General features: G+C 43.0%; 2 protein-coding genes across 8 annotated transcripts; one reads left to right on the top strand and one right to left on the bottom strand.

Annotated features, from left to right (window-relative positions):
- Window positions 1-1,408: 1,408 nt before the first annotated feature.
- On the bottom strand, window positions 1,409-10,536 carry LOC109633430 (neuronal acetylcholine receptor subunit alpha-7-like). 6 transcript variants are annotated; one of them, XM_020093281.2, is made up of 11 exons: window positions 10,386-10,536; window positions 9,036-9,098; window positions 7,447-7,586; window positions 6,646-6,690; window positions 6,157-6,266; window positions 5,938-6,017; window positions 5,546-5,713; window positions 4,942-5,136; window positions 4,393-4,479; window positions 4,167-4,276; window positions 1,409-3,585 (listed from the first exon to the last, which is right to left on the bottom strand). In XM_020093281.2, exons 1-11 carry the CDS (start codon window positions 10,429-10,431, stop codon window positions 2,707-2,709), a joined length of 1,923 nt encoding a protein of 640 aa, XP_019948840.1. In that variant the 5' UTR covers window positions 10,432-10,536; the 3' UTR covers window positions 1,409-2,706. The 6 variants fall into 6 exon arrangements, with proteins under 6 accessions (XP_019948840.1, XP_069392753.1, XP_019948841.1 ...); XM_069536652.1 differs by having other exon boundaries at window positions 6,157-6,263; window positions 10,386-10,517; XM_020093282.2 differs by having other exon boundaries at window positions 10,360-10,496.
- adar (adenosine deaminase RNA specific) lies at window positions 10,413-23,471 on the top strand. Of its 2 annotated transcripts, none has more exons than XM_020093279.2 (16): window positions 10,413-10,548; window positions 13,504-15,133; window positions 15,363-15,688; window positions 16,068-16,263; window positions 16,760-16,962; window positions 17,683-17,818; window positions 17,949-18,181; window positions 18,610-18,766; window positions 18,968-19,136; window positions 19,319-19,412; window positions 19,539-19,655; window positions 19,851-19,978; window positions 20,064-20,246; window positions 20,389-20,501; window positions 20,896-21,023; window positions 21,143-23,471. In XM_020093279.2, exons 2-16 carry the CDS (start codon window positions 13,622-13,624, stop codon window positions 21,465-21,467), a joined length of 4,020 nt encoding a protein of 1,339 aa, XP_019948838.2. In that variant the 5' UTR covers window positions 10,413-10,548; window positions 13,504-13,621; the 3' UTR covers window positions 21,468-23,471. The 2 variants fall into 2 exon arrangements, with proteins under 2 accessions (XP_019948838.2, XP_019948839.2); XM_020093280.2 differs by lacking the exon at window positions 10,413-10,548 and adding an exon at window positions 11,706-12,144.
- The last annotated feature ends 2,266 nt before the right edge of the window (window positions 23,472-25,737 follow it).

Genomic DNA, 25,737 nt, shown 5'->3' with positions numbered 1-25,737 from the left:
CTCTGTGTGTGTGAATGGTTGTCAACCTGCACTGGTGGGTTTCGTGCACCATTGCAAAAACATGCAGTACAAGAGGACTGTGATTATCTCTGTGGAGAACCTCTGATGGACTGGAAACCTGTTTGGGATGTTCCCATCTCTTCTTACAATGTGCAAAGGTGACACCAGGAATGAGCAAACAAACCAAATAAATGTATTTTAGTTGTTTGACATTGACAATTTTAATTGATTAAACTCATTCAATTCAGCAGATCATTTCAGGTAGCCTATTACTCCCCTCTTTCATCTTATCATCCCTTGTTTTTCTACATGAGACAAGTCTATGCAAAGCTGACAGTGCTGCAGTTAAAGTGAATGGTGAAATCTTTGTGCGGGAACTGAGAGTCTCAGGAGAATGTGCTGGTCACTGCATTAGATCTGCAGCAGGGTTTTTACTGTACCACTTGATGTGTGAGTGGGTTTGTTCCTTGTGTGCACATTTGTGCGACAACTGCAGCCACACATTGCGGTGGCCCCTTGACTCCGAAGACACACAATCTGTGTCCCACTCTCTCGCTCTGTTGGCATGATTTTGGTTTTGCTTCAGAGGATAGAGCAGGTTGACAAGTCCGATTCAGGAGGAGGAGAGTGTCTCAGATTTATTAGCTGAGCTGTATTGCATCCCTCAGCAGCCCTGACAGTTGCACAGACAAAGGGCAGCTCGGTATGACACTGAAATGTACAGTGGATCGCTCCAGTGGTGAGCTACCCTGCTGGCACATACTGCACCGACAGTGAAAAGGTTTGATAACCAGATTAATAGCCTCGGGGCTGAAGGTTTGAGTACAGCCATGCCAAGACACCAATTACCCAAATTCAATCATCATAAAGTGTTTGCATTATTTCATAGTCATCCATTTCACATGGGAATGTTTGCAGAAATCCGACACTTCGGCCAATTCACTAAATATATATGCAGTCACCACTAAGTATGGTTTAAAGGCAGCTGCATCCCAGAGGAGGGGGGGGGGGGGGGCACTCCTCCTCATCCCTTTCCTCACCTCCCTTTCTTTCGCCTTCCCCCATCCCCTCTCTCATTAATGAGCAATCAGTTAAAAACTTTATTGGTCCGTATTGGCTTCCTCAGCACATTTCTCTCAACCATCCAACCACCTTGTTCTTTCTTCGCTCTCTTTCACTCTGCATTGTCTCCATCTCTGCCTCTGCAAACTGTGCCCCCCATCTCAATCTCCCCTTCTTCCCTTTTTGCCATCTTTATTGCTGTGCTTCATTACTTCAATGTTCCCTTCCCTTCCCTCTCCCTGGCTCGTTTTCCTCTCCTCCTGCTGCTCTCTGTTTCTGCTTCCTTCTCTGAAACTTCGATCGAGGCGGAGGTGACCCACAGAGAATAGAAAGTCTGATGCGTGTCTAGAGAGTAAAAAAAGACAAGTCAGTTTATTCCACAACAGCAACATCTTTTTGGCATTCAACTGTCCAACACCTCTGCACAATGGATGCCACGGTTTTCATTCAAAGCCAGGGTCACACTGATTATATTCTTCTGAATAAAGTGAGTGTATGTAAAATTGAATGTGTGTGTTCGTAAGATAAAAAGCCATTTGAAAAAGAATTCTTGGAAAGCTGACAATGGCTATGATTTTTCTTTTCTCTGCAGTCTGACCCTCATCGATGCCTGCACAGGACGACAGTGATGGTCCGCATTATGAATAAAAACTGCAGCTTTGAAAGTATGGATTTCTTATGGTTTGCTGGTATGTATACTCACTAGTATTTTTCAAAACACAGAAATATTTTTTCAGATATTGCAGTTGCACAGTGTTGTTTTATAGAAGACAGAAAATGGATAGTAAAGATCCCTTCGGCAGTGCGCTGGTTACTTTTCTAAGGATGGATAAATTGTCTGTTCCATAGTAAGCACTGCAGCACAATATAAAGCCAACACGATTGTTGCAGGTAATGCAGAAAATAATCTTTTCGCATTACACAGAAGGTTTTCAGGCTTTATGAAGATGAATTCTTCGATTTTCAATTTCTGGAATTTCTATACATGTAGAAAAATACTGCTCAAGATGATTTGGGGCATTAAATTGAAAAAAATAATTAAAACAGAGAGAAAACTAATTAAACTGAAATTAAATTAAAACCCTCATATCCTTGAGGGAAAAAAGGACAACATAGAGAAATTGGCCGTGCCGTCATCAGAAAGCCCCCTCAGCATCTCATCAACAATCAATTCAAGATCAGTAAACCCAGTCAGTCTTAATGAAACTGTGAAAGTGTTGAGTGTAAAAGCAATTTAAAAAACATTTTACATGCAGCACATGAGAGTTAAGTTTGTCTACTGAGCAACTTCATGTTGCATCTCTTTAGAAATCTAATAAAGTCATGCTTTACTTTAGGATCCTCATTCTCTTTAATTATTATCTAGTCAAAGATTTAGCTGAGGATTTTGGCCATGATTTAAAAATCAACAAAACATCCACAGTAATAAAAAGAATGAATGTGTGAACAGTAAATGGAATACTCCATGATAACAGAAAAAAGAAGAAAGAAACCTCATGTGCCAGAGTCCGATCCAGCTCATTAAACAAGTAATATTGGCTGTTTTATGTCCCAGTGTCCTTAACAGCAATTGTGCTTCTAACAAATCCATATCTGTATTCTCCTTTACTTTCTATTTATTGTTAGAGCTCTGTTTTTGGCCTCTCAGAGGAAGTCTTTTGACAATGCTTCTCCAAAGTTGGGTGCAGCCATGAGAATCGCGATGGTGCAGATGATGTTGAAAACACTGAAGCCCACGAGACACAGGCGGTCGATGACGGCGGCTGCAAACTGCCACTGCTCTGCCAAGCTCAGCTGTCGGTCCTGCTCCCGGACACGTTCGACCAAGTACTGCACCTCCACCAGGAGAGCCTGCAGCTGGTTGTCTGCTGCAGATCGGACCATGCTGCTGTGGGTGTGCATGGCTGCTGACCTCCCTGCTCCAGCCACAGCCTCTAAACCGCAAGGTCCAGAAGATGTTGCTGACGGGTCGGGGTCTGTTGACACCGCAGGTTCGTGTGAAGGGAACTTGGAGGATGCGAGGAGGAAATGGACTGGTGTATCTCCAGCTGGTTCTAATCCTCCTGCTGCTGCTCCCTCTCCATCTCCTCCACCTAGTCCACCATTAACCCTCCCGTGACTGGTGCTTATGCTCCTCTGAACAGGCTCCACTTCTACAGTGGTCTGGAAGGTCTGGAACCCCATGTATGGCAGATGACCGTTAGGCTGGGCGTGTGGATTTGGGCTGGGGTCTCTGTGGATGGGGTAAGGGAGGATAGCAGCCTGCGAGTTGGGCCTGTGAGGTAGTGGATGTGACAGAGGGTGGGTGAGCTGGGCGAGGCTGGCCTGCAGGGAGTTGAGGCTCTGTGGGAGGATGGAGGGTACCGGGGTGGGGATGGTGGTGGTGGTAGCGGTGGTGGTTGGAGAGGACAGGGTCTTGTTTTGAGAGTCTGCCTGGCAGTTGGGAAGAGTCAGGTCCACTCCCTCGCCTGGACGCTTCATCCGCAGAAACCAAGGAACCCACTGCAGCAGAACCAAGTGCACCTGAACAGACACAGGGACACGCAACAAACGCAACAAAAAGAGAATATTACACCAGTTTTAGCTTCTCTTCATTGGCTCCCACTATATTTTAAGATTGTATTTTTGACTTTCAAGGCTTGTTCTGGATTTGCACCCAATTGCATTAAAGATCTTTTGACACGTAACCTGAGGTCGTCAGCAAAAGTTCTTTTCACCATTTCACAGACTAAGCTGAGGACCCAGGCTGACAGGACTCCTACTCTTTGGAACAATCACCCTGAGGAGATCAGTCTAAGGAACTCCTTCTCCTCTTTTAAATCTCTCTTGAAGACACTTTTCTACAGTTTGCTATTGTTTGATTCATGTTTTTTATTTTCAACTTATAAAGGACCTTGTAGTGTTTAGAAAGGTGTTATATAGACAATGTGTATTATTATTATTATTATTAGTAGTAGTAGTAGTAGTATACGGATGAGAAGATTTAGAGACATGGATGCCCATTTAAACTTTTTTTGAGATTGTTTAGTACATTGGAATTTTGTTTATGTTCAAAAAATTGCTTCATGAATAACATTTGTTAACATATCGTCATTGTAACTCACCCAGCGCGGCATGTGTCCACTGTTTGGGTTGTGGTGATGGAACTGGAGGACGATGACTGTGGCTACCACAGACATCCCTACAATCACCATGGTGCTGGCAAAGTACTGACCTGTGGCAGAACACATTCTGGTGTTGAAAATCTTGATCACATAAGAACAGTGTCAGTGTCCCGAAAAACAAAAAACCAACATAGCTACACATGTGCATAGAGGAGAATACACGGACCTATCAGTGGAACAGAATCTGAGGTGGCGGGCATAATCTCTGCAACCATCAGCATGAAGACAGTCAGCGAGAGCAGGACCGTGATGCCTGGAGGCAGATCAGGATGCCAGGAGTTGAGGGATGCAAAGAAAAAAGAAGAGAAGAAACTTGAAGAGAATCCCTGAGTGTGGTTGTGGAAGAATATATTCGGTGAGCTGCAGTTGACTTCTTGCCACAATCATATGTCTTTCTCACACTCCCAGGAAAACTCATTTAATTTTTATTCTCTCATCTTCCCTCCCACATTTTCTATCTTGGACTTTTTTTTTCTGTCTCAGCTTCCTTTCACCTTCGCCCCCCTGATCGTACAAATGTTCTGTGGAATTGAAAGAAAGTTTTCTAGTAAAGTTGAAGGAGAGAGATGGTAAGAAAGAAGAATAGAATGGTGAAATAAGCCAAAACTGGAACAAGAAAACAATATATTTCATCTCAGCAGATGAATCTCTTGTTTGCCATTTTCTTGTTGTCATCCCTGCTCTTCCTCTCTTAACTCCTCTTATTCTTCCTCACCAAGGCTGATCTTCTCCCCGGAATTTGCTGGCAGCAGGAACACCACCAATGTCATGGAGGAGAGGAGCACACACGGGATGAGGAGGTTGAGAGCGTAAAACAAGGTCCTCCTCCGTAATGTCACCACGAAGGTAACGTCTGGGTAGGGCTCTGCACAGCAGTCATAGAAAACCTCATGTCGACCCCCTGGGACCTCTGAAAGGAAAGGGAGCAGCAGAGATGACACGATATAATTTAGAAAACACACCTGAGGGCTGAGCAAGCAAGAAAACAACATATGACGAATATTGATGTAACTAACGAAGCATATTCCTCTGCAACCTTTGAATACTTTTGACGAAGGACAAAGGATTATAAAAAGATGTTATTGAACTGATCCAACTTATTCAAATCAAACACTGATCCTGCAGGAATTATGTGATATGATAAGTGCCTGATATCGAATCAAATCATTAAAAAGAAGAGACTGCTGGAATATAATTTTCTATAAATATAAACCTAATTAATTGTATTTTTTACAGTCATAGAAGTGTACAGCAGTAATGTAAGTACAGTTACTTAGCAACACAGTTTGTCATGCAGGGGGCTCCACAGCACATCTTACCCAGTAGGTCCCACTCTCCGTTGCGCATGTATCCTGAAACATCTGCCTCCTTCATCTGGATGTCCAGCAGCCAGCCATCAAAGGTCCAGGAGCCAAACTTTAGCTCACAGCGCTGGATGTCAAATGGAAACCATCTCACGTCCACGTTGCATGTGCTGATGAATATTCCTTGGAAAAAACAGGAGAAAAAAGCTCAAAGGGAAATGGAAGTAAATATTTAAAATGACTAAACAAGGAAGGGAAAATGTATTAAAAGCGAAGGAGAAAATATGTGATCGCAATAAAGATTATTTGCATGAATTTGCTGCAGTGTGAGGATCACATCTACAGTCTGCATGCAGAATGACAGGAGATGAAGTTTGTCTTTGAGGTGCAGATGAATAAAAACTCACCTGGAGGCAGATACTCACAGAAGCCACTGGAGTTAACCAGCACGTTGGTTTTAAAGGTGGCGTCAAACTTATCATGAGCACTGACAGACAGAAACACAGTGATAACATGAGTCTCTGCGTGTGCGTGTGTGTGCGTGTGTGTGCGTGTGTGTGCGTGTGCGTGCGTGTGCGTGCGTGTGTGTGCGTGCGTGCGTGTGTGTGTGTGTGCGTCTCACATACCTGTTGTAAAGCAGTATATCAGGTGTCCAGACCTGGTCGGCAGTGAATCGGAGGTTCTTCACTCCGGGATACTCTGACTGGTTCCACTGGAGATAGTGGTCGTACCACTGCTGAGAGACACAAACACAACACTGGTTTTAAAACCACTCAGGTAAATACACACAGATTTTACATGTTGTCATTTTTACTAATCTTATTTTGGTTTATTGTGTGCACAGCTTTTTGCCGTTTATCTGTAAAGTTCTTTCCATTTCTATCCTTTAAAATTATTTTGTTTTTGTTTTTCTCTATTCGATTAAACAAATAAATAAAAATAAAGGTACAAAATGACTTGAGATTTGTATTTTGGTCTTCAAATATCTTTACACTACCAAACCAACATCTGGGATGATACTGTGCATCTGTTCCTTCCAGGGACGAGGGGGCCGGCAAAAAGATTTTCACAGCACAGATCAATACCACATTATTCACGTTTTTTGCTGTACTCACCATCTGCAGCCAAGCGTTTGTGGTGAGGATCTGGTTCTTTTCGTCCTTGCATAACACAAAGCAAAGGAAAGAAAAGGAGGTTTCATTTGTTTAAGAAAAGGTTGTAGGTTTATGTAGTAAAACATTTTCTCAGGCCTATGTTTACATTTAGTCAGTTTTTACTCTTTACAGTTGTTCTTCATTCTAGAGTGTCCACTGTCCTGTTCTGTGTAAAATACATTCCTAAATCCATCTTAAGCTAGTCTGATAATCAGGTTACAGTCTATTTTGTATGGAATTCCCCTTTTGTGTTATTATCCCTACACTGCAGCAGAAAACACTGTGGCAATCGAAACACAAGTGCGCAAACATATATTATTTTAGTTAGTATTTTTAGATTGCAACTGCATAAGGAAGAGGATCTTTTCACAGCGGGCAACACAGTGGAATAGTATTTAGCACTGTGGCCTCACATACTTTTATTGCAGATTGGGATTAGGTTAAATGGAAACTCTAAATTGTCTGTGGGTGTGAATTTGAGAGAGAATTATTGTGACTGTAATGTGACTGGTGACCTGTCACCTGTCACCCTGATGTCAGCAGGGACTGACTCCAGCTGAACCCCCACGACCGTGAAAGAATAAGCAGTATGATTGAAAGATTGATCTTTCAAAGGTAATATGGAGAAGACGAATAATCACAGCAACCTGTAAATCTTAAAATGTACATGTGGGCCTGTGAGTAATGCTGAAAAATTGTGAATCTTTTTTTTAAATATTATTTGGCTGTGACTGTAACACTGCAGTTATGTGCCATGCGTACCACATCCATGACCTGCATCAGTGTAAAGGAGAACTGAACAGTGAGGGTCTGCGAGTCGTTGGCCACTGGCCTCTCCATGGGGTTGTAGTCCCTCAGTAGCTCTCTGAGCAGAAAGCGCTGGTGAGGACCCTGCACTGATACTGCAGAGTGGATGGAGAAGAGAGGGGGGAGGGGGAGTGGACGATGGGACAATAACAAAGTGGAATGAGAAAAAGTAGGAGTTAATGTCAGGGAAGATGTCAAGGAAGCAGTGAAGGCAGAGGAATAGCAGAAAACCATTGTGATTACACTGAGAGTTAGGGAAGGAGAGGTGTCGAAGCTGTAGGTCAGATAATGAAAGAGAGGAAGAAACACACTAACAGGGAAGACGGGATGGAGGATAGAGGACAGGCTCTTGTAAGTATAACTGGTGTTAATATTTTAATGATGGAGAGGCACAAAGATATACACAGAGTTGATGACAAAGGAAATTAAAGGAGGATGATGAACTGAATATTTGCAAGAGAAAAGAGAGGACAGCAGAGGTGGGGGTGGGAAGAAAATAGGCGAACCTCCTGATCAATTACGACTCTGATTGATCATCCACAGACAGTCGGAGTCTCTTCACCGCTGTAAAAATGTCACTTTCATCCCATGCAGGAAATAGTGTGGCCATTAAACACTGAAACACCCCAGACAGACAGACACAGCACTCACGACGATGAGAACGGGGGAACTTTCTCTGTATTTTGCCCCCGAAGCTGCACCACGAGCTTTGATTCATTCTTGATTCGCTCACCACAAGGCAATCGCTTTGATGTGGAGGGGGAGCTATCACTGGTGGATGTGACAGGCCCACTGACATAGATTTCTTTTTTTTAACTACAACACAACTAACATAGCTCCATGGTCTTTTCTATTGCCAGAAACTCCAACCAGTGACAGAGTAAATGATACAAGATGAATGTGTTCATTGTGTAAAGATCTATATTCACTAACTAGACCATAATTAATCAATACGACTCCACAGATGTCTACAAATCAAATGAATGGTCTCTATAGTATCTATAATGTCCAACGACAGCAAATCAAACACAGGTAGCCTCACAATCACCCCTCTCTTTCATCTATCTGTCTGTATATCTTTCTATTTCTCTGTCTCTTTCTTTCTTTTTCTTTGTCTATCTATCCATCTATCTACTGTATGTCTATATCTTTCATTACTTCTCTCTCTGCTTCTTTCTCTATCTATCCATCTATATCTATCTATCTATCTATTTCTCTGTCTCTCTATGTCTCTTTCTTTCTTCACTTCTCTCTCTGCTTCTATCTATCTCTCTATCTATACATCTATTTATCTATGACATAAAAAAGCACAGCTTGGCTCTGTAATCTGCATTAAAGACGATTAAATTTCATACAGTTGCTTGCTCATCATAAAAATAAATCTATTTTTCTCTCTGCACACCTACAGACTCAGTAAGCTGCTGTGCTCACAGTTGTCGAGCGCTCAGCAACACAGGCGTTAAAGAGCACATGTAGTGTAAACAGAGCACATAGAGAACACACACACTTGTTCGAGTGCATGCACCAGTGAAGAAGTCACTCACCCCGAAGAAGAGTCACGAGCATCAGCAGCCACAGAGCCACAGCCTGCCACATGCTGCATTCATCTGTGTTCACAGAGAAAGAGTGGGAGAGGAAGAAACACAGAGAGGAGACGAGAGAGGGAGAGAGAGATGGAGATAAGAGAAGAGGGGTTGGGGAAAATAAGTGCAGAGAGTGTGATACCAGGAGTGGCAGAGCAGAGAGATGAGGAGAAAGGGAGAGGGAGCGGAGGAGAGACAGAGTGGGTGAGAAACGCAGTGAAACAAATATTCCTCCAAAGAGGAAGATACTGTGTGTCAGAGAATCAGCTTGGAAACCAGGCAAACCCCGACCTACAGCTCAAACGCACCCTTCATGCTACTCTGCTCATCTGTTCCTGCAAACTGTCATCACATGTCAGTCACCCCTATCATTTCATCATGGACTTATCTGCTGTTTTTTATGGGCTAATGATCATGATTTCAAGAGGGGCTTTGTATTCTTAGTGACTCCTTCCAGGTAATATGATTAGAGTTGCAAGCAATGCAGGTGTCTTTAAGTCGAAGCTCGGAAAAGAGACAGGGGGAGGAAATTAAGCATTTAGGAAACATTTTAAAACCGTTGAAACATTCTGAAATGATAAGCTTATCTCAATTATTACCGTCCGTCCCATTTCACCATCACCAGCTGCTTCTTAACTAGTCACATTTGACATCAGCATATTAACAGTGTAAGGCTGACACCCACAGGATATGTTGGTCAAGTGCAAATCGTCACTTTCCAGACAATCTGTGGTCTCCTAAAAGCTGATATGCACTACACACCATTTAATTATATCCCCTAATTTTCTTGATTCTGATTCCATAACCTGTTTGCACCAAAGAAAGAACCTTGTCTCACTGTAGGTCAGCAGAAACCCTTAGTTATTTCAAATTAATACTGAAAACTTTCCTGTGTAGACTTTTATCAAACCATACGAATATGACATTTCTTAAAACTGCACTGTTACTTTCACTCTTTTATTTCTTATTTTATTTTTATTTTATTCTGTATTAAACACCTTTTTGACTTTTAATTTATTTTTAAATGCCTCTTTTTTGCATTGTCTTATGTTACTATTACAATTTGTCATGATGGGCTTTATATTTGATATAAAGCATTTTAAATTGTTTTTAGTGACTTTACTGGAGAGAAACCCGAAGAAAGTGGCAACAGAAGAAACATGTGAACTGTCTGCGCCCTGCAAACACTCAAACCATTGTATAGTTTACTATTACTATTACGTAGAAAATACAAGTACCTCATATCTGAATACTTCACTAGGAGTTTAAAAAAAAGTAGCTGAACCTTGCCGGTGCGGTGACGACACTCACATGCGCCGTGTTGCTGTTTGTGTCGGTCGCCGTTTGTCTGCGTCATCTCTCCTCGCAACGCTCCAGCGCTGCCTGATTGTTCCTCTGTCACCGCGTTTTAAAAAACCCTCACAGACACTTCCCACCGCCCGGCGCCGATGAGGCAGAAAACCTGCGAGTGAAGGTGAGGTATCGAACCTGTGTCTGCTCTGTACACGGCCTGTAGGTGTGTGTGTGTGCGGAGCAGAGTGTGTTTACGTGTGTGTTATCACTGTCGCTGTGCTGCATTTGGAAATGGTGCAGCGCCAGTGCGGAGCTAGCAGTTCGGCTAACGTTAGCTGGTGGAGGGACGGCCGCTCATCTTGTCCTCTGTACTGAGGCTTTACCCGAAGAATGTCTGCACCTCTGCGGGCTTTAAACGTGTCGCGCTCCTGGAACACGTTTAGAAACACAGCTTGACGTTTCCTCAAAAAACAAGCAGGACGTCAGAGTTTCCTCCTCAGCTCCTGACCACCCTTAATAATCTATTCATACCCCTTTAAAACACGAATAATAGAGTATCCGCCACTTTTCACTCGAATAACCTCAATAATCAATTTATTAAAGCTTCGGTCACCCACGTGTCCCATCAGCGTGTCATCAGATGTCCCAGGAATGTTTTCTGTCCAACTTTTACAACAGCATGCGTTTTATAGCAGTTTCTATACATCCTGTTTATATGTCATTATTGACCCTAAACCTATGCCCTAAACACATCTTCAACACAGATTTTATTGAATTGAACGCACCCACTCATAGTGTATGTGATATCTGCTGAAATTTCTCAAACTTAAATGGTAGGACATAACTTTTTACTTAACTTTAGCCATCCCTTTGGGTTTAATGAGTGTATATGTCGAATACAATTAGTCACAATATAATTTTAGTCACAAATATCCGTACTACCCTCGTGTTCAATACAGCCTGTAGTACTCTTGTGTTATTCATTAATCCATCCTATCACAGTACAACGCTGTTACGGGATCTGGACTCCTGGCTCTGATATTTGTATCCTTCAGAATGCATCAGATTACAACCAGTGTCCGTCATTTTTCCTCCTCCGGTGTGTTTTGAAGGTGAGAACCTGATCTGAGTGATGTGATGTCTCCTCTGCTGTGATTGGATTGTGTCCTTGTCGCTCCGCTGTAACGCGGACGCATCGATTGTTGCGCACAGGGACCGATTTTACGCACGGGAATTAAACGACGAGTATTTGAGAGAAATAGCGAGGAGCTACACTTGTGATATGTATTGACACTCCTCCACGTGTCTCTGGTGATGTCTGCATCAGGATGTGAGCGTCCGCCTCTGGGTCACGTGACACTGAACAGAAACCTATATCAGTTCCTCCGAAATGGAACCGAAACTGATCGTGTCTCATGTTGTCCCTGTTTCCCTTTTCTTTCCCTCCTTCTTGCGCCAGTCGGTCAGATAAATCCCCCGAAATCTGGTGCAATAGTTCGGCAAAACGTCTTTATAAAAGTGCATACAGTGTCGTCTGAGGTGTTTACACGATAGAAGCTTCGGACAGGACCTGACTTACCCGATGCGAGAGGACCAGCTCAACACAGTCTACTACAGGGCAGTTTAGTGATTTAGAAGTTCCACGTTCCGTGCTTGATCTATGATTCCCGTCTTGCATGTTGCTGTTATATCTGTTTGAGTCATCTGATCACCGGGAGGCTGCAGGACCACACACTTCCACTATTAACACCTGTGCCACTGGTTTGAACTCCTCTAGGTGAGACCACACTACACCCCGAGCTCGCTGGGCCTTGTGCTACCAGTTTATCTTGCGTACTGCACTGACGTTTGAATATGTGCATCATATCTCCCTGTGTTTTTAGTGATATTAAGCTGTTTCTTGATATGACTGCATTATGCAAAACTGTCTATTCATCAGATGTCAAGTGGTTTGTTTTGCACATGCCTCTGCACAGCCTCAAAACCAGAGAGGAGCATAATAAGAGTGGATTCTAGAAAACACAAGAGTTGTTATTTTTGCTGTCAACTGTTGCCTCGCATCAGGGTCAAGATGAGTCAGCTCCAGCCCTGTTTAGCCTCCGGGCTGCCGGCTGTGTCGGCCCGGATTACCGTGATGAACCAACACAATGTGTTCTCATTAAGGTGGCAGCGTTAGGCCTGCTCAGCTCTATGTGACAGACCAGTGATGCTGACTGGGCCAGAGGAGGTGAAACCTGACTCAGTATGGATGTCTCCTTGTTGTCACCCTCACTGATATAGACATTATTGGGTGTTGTTAGATATGACACTTGATGCTAAATCAATGTTTGTTGTACCATAGGAGGATATTTGAATTCTGAACTATGTTGTTTCACTGGATCTGCACTACACTTCTACTTGATGAATATTTTGTGTTGTACCTGTGTGTGTTTTTGGAGGATAAAATTAACTTAGCTCCATAAAAATGCATAATTATAGTCAGAACTATAAGGGCAACTATAATAATAAAGGATACGTTTTTCTGGCCTTTTTTTTTTTGGTTCCTCAGCACATCACTGATTTGTGACGTTCTTGTGTCCTTGGAACTGTTCTTTTTGGAGAGAACATGGATCCAGATTGAGACATAATTTGTAAGGCCAAAAATAAAACGGGATAGTCACAAGAAGGAAGACTGTCTGAATTATTAATCACCATCCTTTTACCCTGGGATTAAGTTCCATTGTGACTGGAAGAGACAGTATGTCACCCTGCAGTATCCTTGTAGACTGGCTGGGATATAATCTAACGATACATAACAATGTTGACACCGTTGGTTTATGTCAATGCTTGTCCTCTGCATATATTCCTCTTCTATAATACCCTGATATTTTAATAGCCTACTTTTCATCACTGCACTTCAGAAAGGTGAGAGCTGTAGGATGTTAAGAACTGTGTCCTTGGAGCTGGTCTAGATTCAGTGACATTTCTAAGGGCACCTGAGCAGGTTGTACATTTGCCAGCAGGGCTGGAACTTATGTTTTGGCTGGAATATTAGTTTCCCTTTGCCTCCTGGCTGCTTTCACCATTTTGTTATCGCATTGTTTCTTATTTCTGTTTGTTAATATTCTCCTGATGTTGTCCTTTGTTTGTATTTCAGGTGCTCCCTCTGTGCTACCGGCCTGCCCTGACTTTCCACCAGGGCCTGCAGGACCCACACTCGTACAGAAGCTGCACAGTCAGCTGCACCGGCCCCCTTCACGCTCACCCCCTGCGCTATGAGCAGAGGTAGAGGAGGGCCTCCCAGAGAACACTACCACGAGTATCCACTACCCCACCTCCAGGCCAAGGACAATTACAACAGGCCTGGCCCGTCCTCACTCTTCCCCAGAGCTGACCCGCAACTAAGACCATTTTCAAGTTACTACAACAGCCCTGCCCCTCCTGTAGTGTCCACACAGCTCCCAGCTCCCTTTCTCATCCCCTCTGCCCCACCCATACCAAGCCACAATAAAGTAGCCCAGAAACCAGTGACCCCTAACAATTCACATTATCAGAACCACTTTCCCTGTCCTGCACCAAACTCATTTAAGTACCAACAGGCAGAGTTCCTGAGAGGACAAAGCTCAGAGGCTCCACAGTTCAGAGCCGGTCTGCGAGGAGGGGGAGTGGTACCAGGTAGGCTGACCAGATCCTCACATCAGTCCCAGTCAGGGTACAGTAGATTTCAAAATCCTAACAGCAGCCCCAGGGGTAGAGGTGGGTATAGCCAGGAGAATAGCTTTGCATACTCGCACAGTGTTGGACCCCAGCAAGGCCATCGACACCTGAATCAAACTCATTTGCAAGGTAAAAAACACAACCAACACTCCAACAGACAATGGTGCGGTCAAACCGACTCTCTTTGTGACAACTTTCATAGTTTGTCTCTTCATGGAGACTGGCCCAACAGAGGAGACAGGTTTGAGACACATTCTGTATCAAGCAGCTCAGCAGCTTCAAGCTTCAGTAAGATCAACATCACTCTCACTCCTGCCATTCAGGACCAGGTACACAGGGCTTTGGCTGCGTTAAAGCCAACTGAGAGCATCCCTGCAAAAGTGTTAGCCAAAAAGCTGCGTCTGCCCAAAAAGATAGTGAACAAGGCCCTGTACTTGCTTGAACGCTCACAGAAAGCCTCTAAGCAAGGACTCCTCCCTCCTGAGTGGAGCCTTTACAGAGAACCTCTCAATTCTGCAGAATATCACAACTCTCAAGCTCAAACCTCTCTATCCTATCTGTGTGTCGGTGTAGAGCAACCCCAACAACCTGAAGTCAAGGTTGAGCTTAATACAGAGACAGTAGAGAATAGGGGACAGGCCAAAGACGAGGACTCTGACACAGAATCCAGTTTTTCGTACGGCTCTTCCTTGGAGTCATCGGACCTTGAAGGATCCGGGTCATCAGTAAAAGGTCAGCACAAGAATCAATATTGCAGCAGCATCACCTCCCGTGATCAGGAACTTCCCACAATGACAGACCAAAAGGAGCTAGTACTCCGCTACCTCCTGGAGTCAGGAGAGGCAACCGCTCTTGTCATAGCCAAAAATCTGGGTTTAAGGAGTGCCAAGCAGGTCAATCCCACACTTTATGCTCTGGAGAAGCAAGGCGAAGTCGTTAAGAATGGCGAAGTCAATCCTTCTACCTGGGAGCTCTCCACCCGCCGCAGAGGGAGAATGGAGAGGAGCCTCAAAGCTGCACAGAGCACCCCAGCTGAGGTGGTTCCGATGGAGGAGGATTGGATGTCGCAGGTAAGTCACAATGAAGCAGTGAAGTACTGTCTTATGAATATAGAAAGAAATCTTCAAATCTAACAAGGCAGTCGTAAAAAATATTTTCCAAAATGTTGAAATATAACATTGAAAGAAATTTTTCTGGAATATGTGAACCACCTTATTTCAACATGTATTTAGCTGAGGTTACCAGCCTTGGAGTTCTAGTCCAATTAACCATGTCACTTCTTTGCTTTTCCCCCACAAGTCTGATTCCTCCCTCCAGCGCCCCTCTTTTAGCCCATGTAAAGCCAAAGAGACCAACGAAGGACAGTGGGCCACCGACGATATCCCAGTGTTCCTCAATGCCATTCGCAGGGAAACAGATGCTGGAAAACTGGCGGCAGAGAAAACCAATGCTGTGGGAACTGTCGCTGTCTCGCTGGCTGCCCCGCCTCCCCAGAACCTGTGGGCCAAGTTACAGGAAGTGAGGCTGAAGAACCCAGTCAGCGGCCTCATGGAGTATGCCCAGTATCTGGGCCAGAACTGTGAGTTCTTGCTCCTTGACCAGTCGGGACCCTCCCACGACCCAAGGTTAGTGACATCATTGTCTGTATGTTTCAGCTACAAAGTTTGAAATTTGTACAAAGAATGCACCAGAGCCAATATTAAGTGATCTGATCACAGTAAATATAGAGATGTTGTCAATGTAATTATATCAGTTAAATTCATTAAATCAAAACCTGGACACCAAAATTTCTCTTCCATAAAACATCCACATAATGGAGCTTTTCAAGAGCTATCTGTTGTTTGTTTATATGATACACATTCAGTTAGTTGTTGTTTTTCTTTAAAGCATGACAAACCAAACATTTTAGTGGCAAGATGCTGCCATTTGACAACGAATGTTAATTTGCTTTTTGAGCAACATAATACAGTTAGAGACTGATCATGCATATTTTCTCTTTGTCAGATTCCGTATGCAGGTGATGCTCAATGGCCGATTGTTTCCCGTCACAGAAGCTTCCAGTAAGAAGGTTGCAAAAAAGGACGCGGCTGCGGCCACTCTGCGCATTCTTATCGCAGAGATGGAGGGAGGGGCGAGCACAGGGGACAATGGAAATGCTGAAAGCACAGACAAAGTCATGGATCTACAACCTGACACCAGCGTAAGTTGTTGTAACCCAGTTTTCACCTTCATATTTTAAGCTAAAACCATTTGGAACTTTGATTGTTTCACCCTTTTATATTTATTGTATTCATGAATGTGCTGTAGATCATTTAAATACAAGATTCACACAAATCCCAACAGATAACATTTAAACCTGCTCTCACATCAAAATAGATTTTCAAACTACTGCTACTGTGCAAAAGGGTGTTAGACCAACAGGAAACTCAACCATATGTTAGAAAACCACTTTTTCTCCTGTGTGTTTATCCAATGAATTCTGTCGTTGGTCTTGTAATTTAACACAAAATATCTATTTGAGTAAGAGTCAATTGCAGAAGAATATTATTTTAAAGTTCTGTGTCTCACTTGCTGTAAATATATATCTAAGTATTGTCAAACTCTTCATTTCTAAACAAGAAGCACAAATATATATTATCACTCAATAAGAGAAAGGGTTGTATTTTATTGAATTTTTTTTTTTTGCTGTTTTCCAGGGGCCAGCTGAAAGCATAGGAGACATTTTTGGGTCCGGTGGTGTGGAAGGGATAGAGATGTCGGAGGGACCTCGCCAGCCGCTGTCCCGCTCTCTGCCTGGTGGGAAAAATCCAGTGTCCGTCCTAATGGAGTACAGCCAGCGCAGCGGGAACCCTATCGAGTTTATCATCACCGGGCAGGCAGGCCCACCACATGACCCACGGTACTGGCTCCTTCACCTCCCTCTGAATCTGTCCTTTTGGGTGTTGCTCTGCATGTTCTTAGAGTGGCAAGAAAAAGTTTTAGAACCAATTGGAATTGTCTAGTTTTCTGCATCTTGATCTGATCTTTACCTAAGTACAGACTTAAAAAATAATTGAACAGACCTATTTTACATTCATGCACCCGAACTACAGCATACATTTTATTGATGTGTTTAGTATGGACAAGGAAAATACAATGATTTGTGTGTTATTAGTTAAAATAGATTTCATGAAAAGCTAACTGTATTTGATGACAAATGTATTAAAAAAATGCTGATAATTCCACATGGATCTCTTACTTTTGCTTTCCACTGTAGATCAAGTTTCTCTGTGGTCATACATTTCCTCCTCAGGGAAGCAGATGATCCGCTATTTCTGTCCTCAGTGCTGTGGTCAGCTGACAAAGACACAATACCATCTTTCTAATCTTCCTCTCTATAATTCATCCCTTTTGGCATCTGGCTCAGAGATACAATACAAACCAGCTTTATAATAATACTGTATGAATGTATACACCATTGACTCTAGTTACTGTGACCCTGACACATCAGCTGATTTCAGGAATCTGGAATAGTAACTTAGCAAAGCGTTGTATTATTGCTGATCGCTGTTACATTCAAAAGTAACTTTTTCCCCTTTCTCTCTTTCCTCCCTTTTCACCTTCTCCGTCCTGTGTTCAGGTTCATGTACAGGGTGAAAGTTGGGGAGAACTTGTTTGCAGAGTCGTCTGCTCCAAGTAAGAAGGCAGCCCGGCAGCTGGCAGCAGAGGAGGCCGTCAAAGAATTAATGGCTGACGGGAGGTTGCAGCTCAACAAGGTGAGGAGTTACTGGAGTTATTCACTTTGCATATCCTCAAACTGAGTCGAATGAAACTGATCTTGTAACTTTTATCTCTCCACATCTCCCTTTTTTTTCTTCTTGCCCCACTGCCTTTTCTCTATTCCAGCCTCAGTTGCCCCTAGGCTCCTCCAGTGATAGTGATGGTTCTGGGACCACGTGTCCCTCTCTGCCTCCTCTGACTGTAGATGAGTTGCGAGCAGCTCATGAGGCAGGGGTTGGGGACCTCATCAACCACCTGAACAACAACGCAGTGTCAGGTCTTCTGGAGTACGCCAGAGCCCGTGGCTTTGCTGCAGAGATCCGCCTCGTTGGCCAGTCCGGGCCAGCACATGAGCCTAAGTATGCGTGGGCTTCATGATGACACAAACACACATTTCACATGTACACACTTGAGAAGAAATCTCCTACTGAGCAAGTTACCATGTGCTTTAGAAATCTGTTCTTGCAGACCTCATACATTTATTTATATAAAACACCTTTAGCAATGCTAATAGACACTTAACATAGGTTCAAAAAAACAGAGAAAGCAAATAACTACAAATATGAAATATAAAACATTAATCACACATTAAAACCTGTTCTAAAGAGGTGGGTTTAATGAAAATGGAGATATGGAACATTGCTTTACCTCATTTCTTTGGAGCCTCGTTGTTCTAGAAACACTTGGCCTGCTGAGGATAATGCTCAAACTAATATTTGTCAACTCTCGTCTTCATGTCATTTAAAGACCTCCAATGATCCCCTTCCTCTTTGGCCCTCCTGCACAGGTTCACCTACCAGGCTAAGCTCGGTGGGCGGTGGTTTCCTCCAGTCTGTGCATCCAACAAGAAACAGGGAAAACAGGAAGCAGCAGATGCCGCTCTCCGGGTTCTGATTGGAGAAGCTGAGAGGGCAGCCCGCACTGGGGAGCTTATCCCGGCCGAGGTGAGCTGACCTTCCACTGGTTTAACACTGTCTATGATGCTATCCGGCGGAACTTGTCATTTTCTTTGGTAGTTTTGACTTGTTGTTTGCAAAATCAAATTCATTTTATATATGCCACATTTCTAACAATGCCAAAAATAATCACTATTTCCTTTCTGTTTTGCATATTCTATCCTATCCTGTAAATATCGCTCCTTCTAGCTTCCAGTGAGTGGCAGCACTTTGCACGACCAGATAGCGATGTTGAGTCACCAGCGTTTCAATGCCTTGACGACACGTATCCAGCACAGCCTTCTGGGACGGAAAATCCTGGCTACCATCGTCATGAGGAAGGGGGAGGGACTAGGGACTGTTGTCAGCCTGGGAACTGGTATATCTATAATCTTCATGTAAAAACAGGAAGTATACATGATTGTGCCACAACAGAAGAAAATGTTTTGGTTTTAGTCATGTAGAGCTTTAACAGAACTGTAGAACCGCGCTGGTTGTTGTGTTCTTTGACACTGAACATGTCTCTTGGTTTCTTTGAATTTCTTTTCTTTGTTTTGGCAGGAAATCGCTGCGTTAAAGGGGAAGAGCTGAGCCTTAAAGGGGAGACAGTTAATGACTGCCATGCTGAAATTATTTCCAGAAGGGGATTTCTTAGGTAGAAATAGATTAGCTCTTTCATCAATGTTTCTCTCCCACTTCTAAAATTACCTTCGCTCTTTTTCCAGCCTCAGTCTGCGGGACATTATTTATAAGTCTAATTTTCCATCTCACTTCCTCTCAGGTATCTGTACAGCGAGCTGCTGAAGCACTACGATGGCGCAGAGGACAGTATATTTGAGCCGGCGGAGGACAGCAAACTGCGGATCAAATCTGACATCACCTTTCACCTTTACATCAGGTGGGAGTATCGGATGTTTTCTTTCTCCTTGTTCACGTCCTTGAAGTATCTCATGCTTCGATCCCATCCTGTCCATTTGTCAGTCTCTTCAATGTGTCTTGTGTGGATCAATAGTTAGTCCTCCTTTCAAGTGCAAGTCATTTTGGAATGTGTCATGTCAATATCTTACGTTTCTTCTTTTTCTCTTATCCATAGCACAGCACCGTGTGGGGATGGGGCTCTGTTTGATAAGTCCTGCAGTGAGTCCGGAGATGACGTCGAGGGCCACCAGCCTCTGTTTGAGAATACAAAGCAGGGAAAGCTCCGCACCAAAGTGGAGAACGGTGAGAAATTATATATATATGTTAATAGACGCAAATGATTCCTCACAACAAGCAGGAGCTGTGACCTTTGCATTGTTTGTGCCAGGTGAGGGCACCATCCCAGTGGAGTCGAGTGCCATTGTGCCGACCTGGGACGGCATCCAGCATGGAGAGAGGCTGCGGACCATGAGTTGCAGTGATAAGATCCTGCGCTGGAACGTACTGGGCCTGCAGGGGGCATTGCTCACCCATTTCATGCATCCCATCTACCTAAAGTCCATCACACTTGGTAAAACATGCTGCTGCTGTGTCATTGTTGTAGCCAGATAATATGACAAATATGAGATTTAACATCAGTGAAATTAGATGAATTCCCAGTTTTACATCGGTCCTCATCTCACATTCCTGCCGTTGTCGCTTGGTTCCGTTAGGTTATCTCTACAGCCACGGTCACCTGACACGTGCTGTCTGCTGTCGACTGGCTAGGGACGGTGAAGTGTTTGTCGAGAGTCTTCCTAGTCCATTCATGCTCAACCACCCAGAGGTAACCACGAAAATGTTTGGTTATTTCACTGTGGGCATTAATGGGGAATCCTGCATTTCTCATCTTTAAATGTGACTCATTTATCAATTAGCAAAAAGCATGTACCCTAAATGTCTATTGGATCACCGAGAAAAATGTCTGAGAAATAAATACTGATTTTTTTATCATTTGACACACTTTCAGTTACACACTAGTGAAATAGTTTGCTTACTAACATCCTTAAACAATACACAGTTACGAAGGCATCACGCTGAGACATGAATTACACAACTAATTTTACACCCTCTGTTTGGAATTACTGATTCACACTGAAGGGCTAAATGAGCCTGATTTAACTAAATATGCTTTTTCATTCCCCACTCCCCTCCTCCAATACCACCTGGGTGGACTTTAGGTGGGCAGGGTGAGTGTGTACGACTCCACACGTCACACGGGAAAGACCAAAGAGTCCAGTGTGAACTGGAGCTTTCCAGACCAGCACAGTGTAGAGGTGCTGGACGGGACCAAAGGCAAACTGGATGGGTACGTAGGAAACACTGGCTCTGCTATTTAGTCACCCAAAACAGTAAATGAGATTTTTAAAGGGTGTCACCCTTCTTATATGAGCATTCAACTAAAGAGTCCTAATGTCTCCCCTGTAGGAACAAACAGAGCGTGTCCCGTGTGTCCAAGTCCAACTTGTTCTGTCTGTTCCGCTCTCTGTGTCAGCGGTGTGGCCGCACAGACCTCCTCTCCCTGTCATCATATGCCCACGCCAAGATAGCGGCCATGTCCTTCCAATTAGCAAAGCAGCAGTTCTTCCAAGGTCTCGGCGTCCACGGTTACGGTGCCTGGATCAGCAAACCGCTGGAAGAGAAGAGCTTCGAGTCAGGAGAGGGAACGTGGAAAAATGGAGCAAGTTTCCCTGTGGGATATGGCGGCAGTAGAAACGGAGGAGCGTTAGAGCCCAAGCAGGAGGAGGCATAGAACAGTGCATTATTAAGTGAGTATATAACTGTGGAGGAAGAAAAAAGCACAAGCCAGGGGCACATGTGAAGGGAGAAAGAAAAGGACAATCAAACTATGTGTAGCCAGTGGCCAGAACCGTAATATCTGATGGAACGTGGTTAACGGCTGCTGAGGAAGAGCGATAGAAAAGAACAATGTGAATGAGAGGGAGACGACAAGGGCAAAGCCTGATGGCTGAATGTGGTCAGAGTGGACACACAGAGCTTAGAAAGAGATTCAGAGGGAAAACAAAAAGATATAAACACTACATGAAAAAGGAATTGGTTTGAAGTCAATAAATCAACCTGACAAGCACTGCTACAAAGCTGATCTGTTAGTTTACCAGATGATAACTGCTTGTGTCTTGATCCTATACGTTATTTTCAGATTGTAATTTCAATTTGTCTTTGTGATAATAGTGCTTCACTCAGTTTTTCTGACCATTGAGATTATTCAGCTTCATTTGGCAAGTGTTTGTTTGATTTTTGCCATGAGAGCTTGAGTAGCTGACTAGTGCTGCTAATTTAGTGTTCAGCCTATCACAAGCCTGCATTGTCGCAGTGTTTGTATATGTTAAGTTGAATTAGCATTCAGATGTCATGAAGTGATTATTATTTGTTCTACTCCCTGTGTTCTACTTCATGGAAACACATGCAACTGCTTTATGACAAAGAGCAAAAACAACAGTGGTCTTTTTTTTTTTTTATTGTAGTCATCGATTGACTCAATGTACTTAATCTGGAAATCAGTACTTGCTGGCTACAGTCGCAGCTTACATTGTAAATTCATCACTTTCACTGTAAATGAGACCATCAATAAAAACGTACTCTGATCAGTGACAAACGCTTCAGCTCCTCAAACTCTGAAGACATCCATCTGGCCCATTTCTGAGTAAAACCAGCTGTAAGATTTAATCGTTGTACACCATCCCTCCACATAGTGTTGCCATGGTTTCCATTAGCACAGTGTAGGTAAGTGCGGCCCTTTGATCAGTCCCACAATTTCCTCTGTGCTTTTGTGCTTTTATATGGAATTACTGATGTCAAGACCTCAAAGAAGTACAATCTTTCTGTTTCCTTATTGCTTGTGGGTGTGTTTTTGAGTATTTTTCCATGTTTTACCGTTAAGATAATCAATAACTGGCCATGGGAGCGAGTCCTGCAAAGTCTTTACTGTCCTGCCTGCAGCCAGCCGGCCTGCGTGTTGTTTTTTACATCTCAACATACAAAAAGCTTTCAGGTTCTCTCGCATGGCCCGATGTTTTCTCACCTAGTAGCGCTAGGTGAAAGAAAGCTTGTTGTTTAAGGAGAATGTGTAGTTAATGTTTTTTTTTTCCTTGTTTCGGTTACATGTACTTGGATGATGCAATATATACATCAAGTATATACAAATACATGGACACACAGATGTACAGTGGGGTCCACAAGCCTGAGTCTCAGGTTGTAGTTGTGTTTGAGGTCTGGAGAAAAAGCCACGCAGGTCAATGCTCCATGAAGCTTTTTGGGAGCATTGACGTATGTCCACATTATTTTGCTGGATATTTCATCTTATTTTAAAAGTTTTTAAGTGAGTGGCACTTTTCCTGGGCCATGTGTTGTTAGCTGCCTTATTGTAGCTTTTAATGTGATTTTTTTTGTCAGACATTTATTGCAGTCTTTTGAGTTGACAGAAATTTTTCCAGAAGCTGAGATACACATTACATTTTATTAAGTACTGGTTACATTCCCTTAAAGGTGAACCTAATTTTGATAAGACATTTTAAAGAGAAGAGAAATCTTCGGTATTGGACTCAGACTTTTGAACCCCGCTATTTCAGTATAATGTTATATAAATATATATATATATGTGTGTGTGTGTATATGTATAGGTTTCATGTATATATTTTGTAAATCATCTAAAATAGTTTTCTATAGTTTTCCTGGTGTTTTGATGGATTATGCCATTTTTTTACCAATAAAGTTCCAAAAATTTGAAAAAATGAAATATGTAAGTGTTTCGGAGGGGTGATGTGTTTGTGTTATACTGTGTTTTATATTTCTCACCTGTCTATATCCAGAGGAGTAGTTGCATCACCTGAGAGTCCATTGTCTGAATGATGTGGGGAATCTAAATATTTATGGTGTCGGAGCAGCTGTTGAATTGTTTCCAAGAGAAAAGAAAATGCACAGCAACACCTCTGCTTCTGACTCTTAATCCACTGTGAATCTTTGGGATTACACTTTAGGGGAAAAGGCGAGAGATTTCCTTGCAAGTGAGTCGATGATGCTGTTTCTTAGAGCAGAGGCTCCTTTCCTTTCCTCAGGGTGGTGTTGAGATGAAGGGGGGGTCTCCTAATGGCTGCTGAACCTATTGCAATGCTGCAAAATAATCAGCTGATGGAAACATGTCCTCACCCTAAAGGCCTGGAGCTGTGTGCATGTGTGTGCATGTGGAGAAAGACTTCATGAAATAAGGCCCAGAGGATCTGGTGTTCATGGTGGATTCAACGTAAAGAATGTGTATTTGTGCAGAACTGACACTTTATCTCCACCATTATATAATTCTACAAGCTTAGAATATTTAGATGCTTGTCTATTTTGTTTTCATTTTCCCTTGGTTTAAGTTTGACTATGTTCCAGCTCTTGTACGTTTATCTGGTGAGGAGTAATCTGACATTTAGATTTTAAGTTACTAAGTTAAGGTTTAGGATGTTTATTAGAGGGTTTGAGTCACAATTACAATTAGTTAAGTGTAATTGATTCAATTTAATTGTCATTGCACAAAGCACAACTATGTGCAGTTTAGTATCCAATCTCATGCAAACTAAATTAAAGTGCATATACACTAAACATTAAACATTAAAGAAAGACCAATAGATCGATAGGGTAGTAATAATAAGTGAGTGACACACAAAACATCCATCAGCGAGGATCTAAATCAAAATTATATGGAAGTCAGAATTTTCCTTTTCTCTGTGGCTTCTGTGAGCGATCTTACTTATGTGCTGTAAACCTATGATAACACTGATGCTCCACATTGTTTCAGCAGTGTGACACATTAACACTCTGAATTTTTTAACAAGCCATTTAGAGCATCACTCTGCGTGACGTCTCACCGGGAGCAGATAGTGATATTCGGTGTCTAATTCTGAATCAGCTCAGTGTAGCGTTATAGAGTCTTCCTCCGCGGAGCAGCAGCATTTGTTTCTGTCAGGGGAGAGGATGATGGTAGTAATATTTGCCAGCCAATCAGTGTAGTGCCTCATGAAGAGTTTTATTGTTAATGCTCCCTAAACGCTCTGTTTCAGGAGGAGGCAGCAGAACAGAGGAACACAACAACAACAAAAAGCTCTTGTGTTTTTTCAACATACACAATGGCTTAAACAAAATGCATTTATGTTCCTATGACCTCTTCAGTAAGAATTTTCTACAAAATTGTGCCTTAAAATGTTAAGGCCTGTTTGTGCTTGTTTCATTCAGGATCTCAATCAATCGAGTCAGATTCACTGGTGGGAGGTTGGGACTGATGATGGAGGGAGAGGAGTATAAAGAGTGGAGCAGGGCTGCACAGAGGGAAATATTCGTCCAGACTGAATGACTTGAATAATCCAATTACTGCTTTCCAATGGTAATAAATGAGAGAGTGGAAGGGGGATACATGCAGGTTCAGTGGTGAGAGAAAGGATTGAGAACTAGAATAACACAAGGCTGTGAGAACCTGTGGAGTCAGCTACTAATGTATAATGGAAATCAAAGGTGTAGAAGGAGGGACGGAGCCTCAGGAACCTTATCTTACATCAGCAAAGTAAGAGCGGGACCTGGAGAAATGTGGTTTTGTGAGGATTAATACATGATATAATCCAAACCAATGATTTAGATTTCCCACAAATCACACTGACATTTATAACATGTTTGTTCTGTGTATAATTTTCCTTCTGAAAGCGTCTATTTAAACATAATGGTGACGCATTAGAAAACATCTGGCAGGGATCGAGCAACGTTTCAGTGCTGAGCGATAGGAGACAGCTGACTCAGGAAGGAGAGTGCAGACATCCAAGCCTGCGTAAACTTTACTGTCATGCTGAAACTGTGGCTAAATGTAGTTAGCTTCTGAACTCCTTCAACACCTCGAAAAATTAGAATGGAGGCAGCTGCACACTCTCGCAGTCAATTGCCTCTTCAATCAAGAATGACACGTAGGATTAGATACAGCGTTCCTTCTCGTCAATACGCTGAAGGCCTCGACCCCCCTGCTACCTGTGCAGTGAAAG

The sequence above is a fragment of the Paralichthys olivaceus genome, chromosome 13 (genome assembly GCF_024713975.1).
Source record: "Paralichthys olivaceus isolate ysfri-2021 chromosome 13, ASM2471397v2, whole genome shotgun sequence".
Taxonomy (NCBI): domain Eukaryota; kingdom Metazoa; phylum Chordata; class Actinopteri; order Pleuronectiformes; family Paralichthyidae; genus Paralichthys; species Paralichthys olivaceus.
Note: the sequence above shows the minus strand (reverse complement) of the source record. Positions and strands in the feature narration are given on the sequence as shown.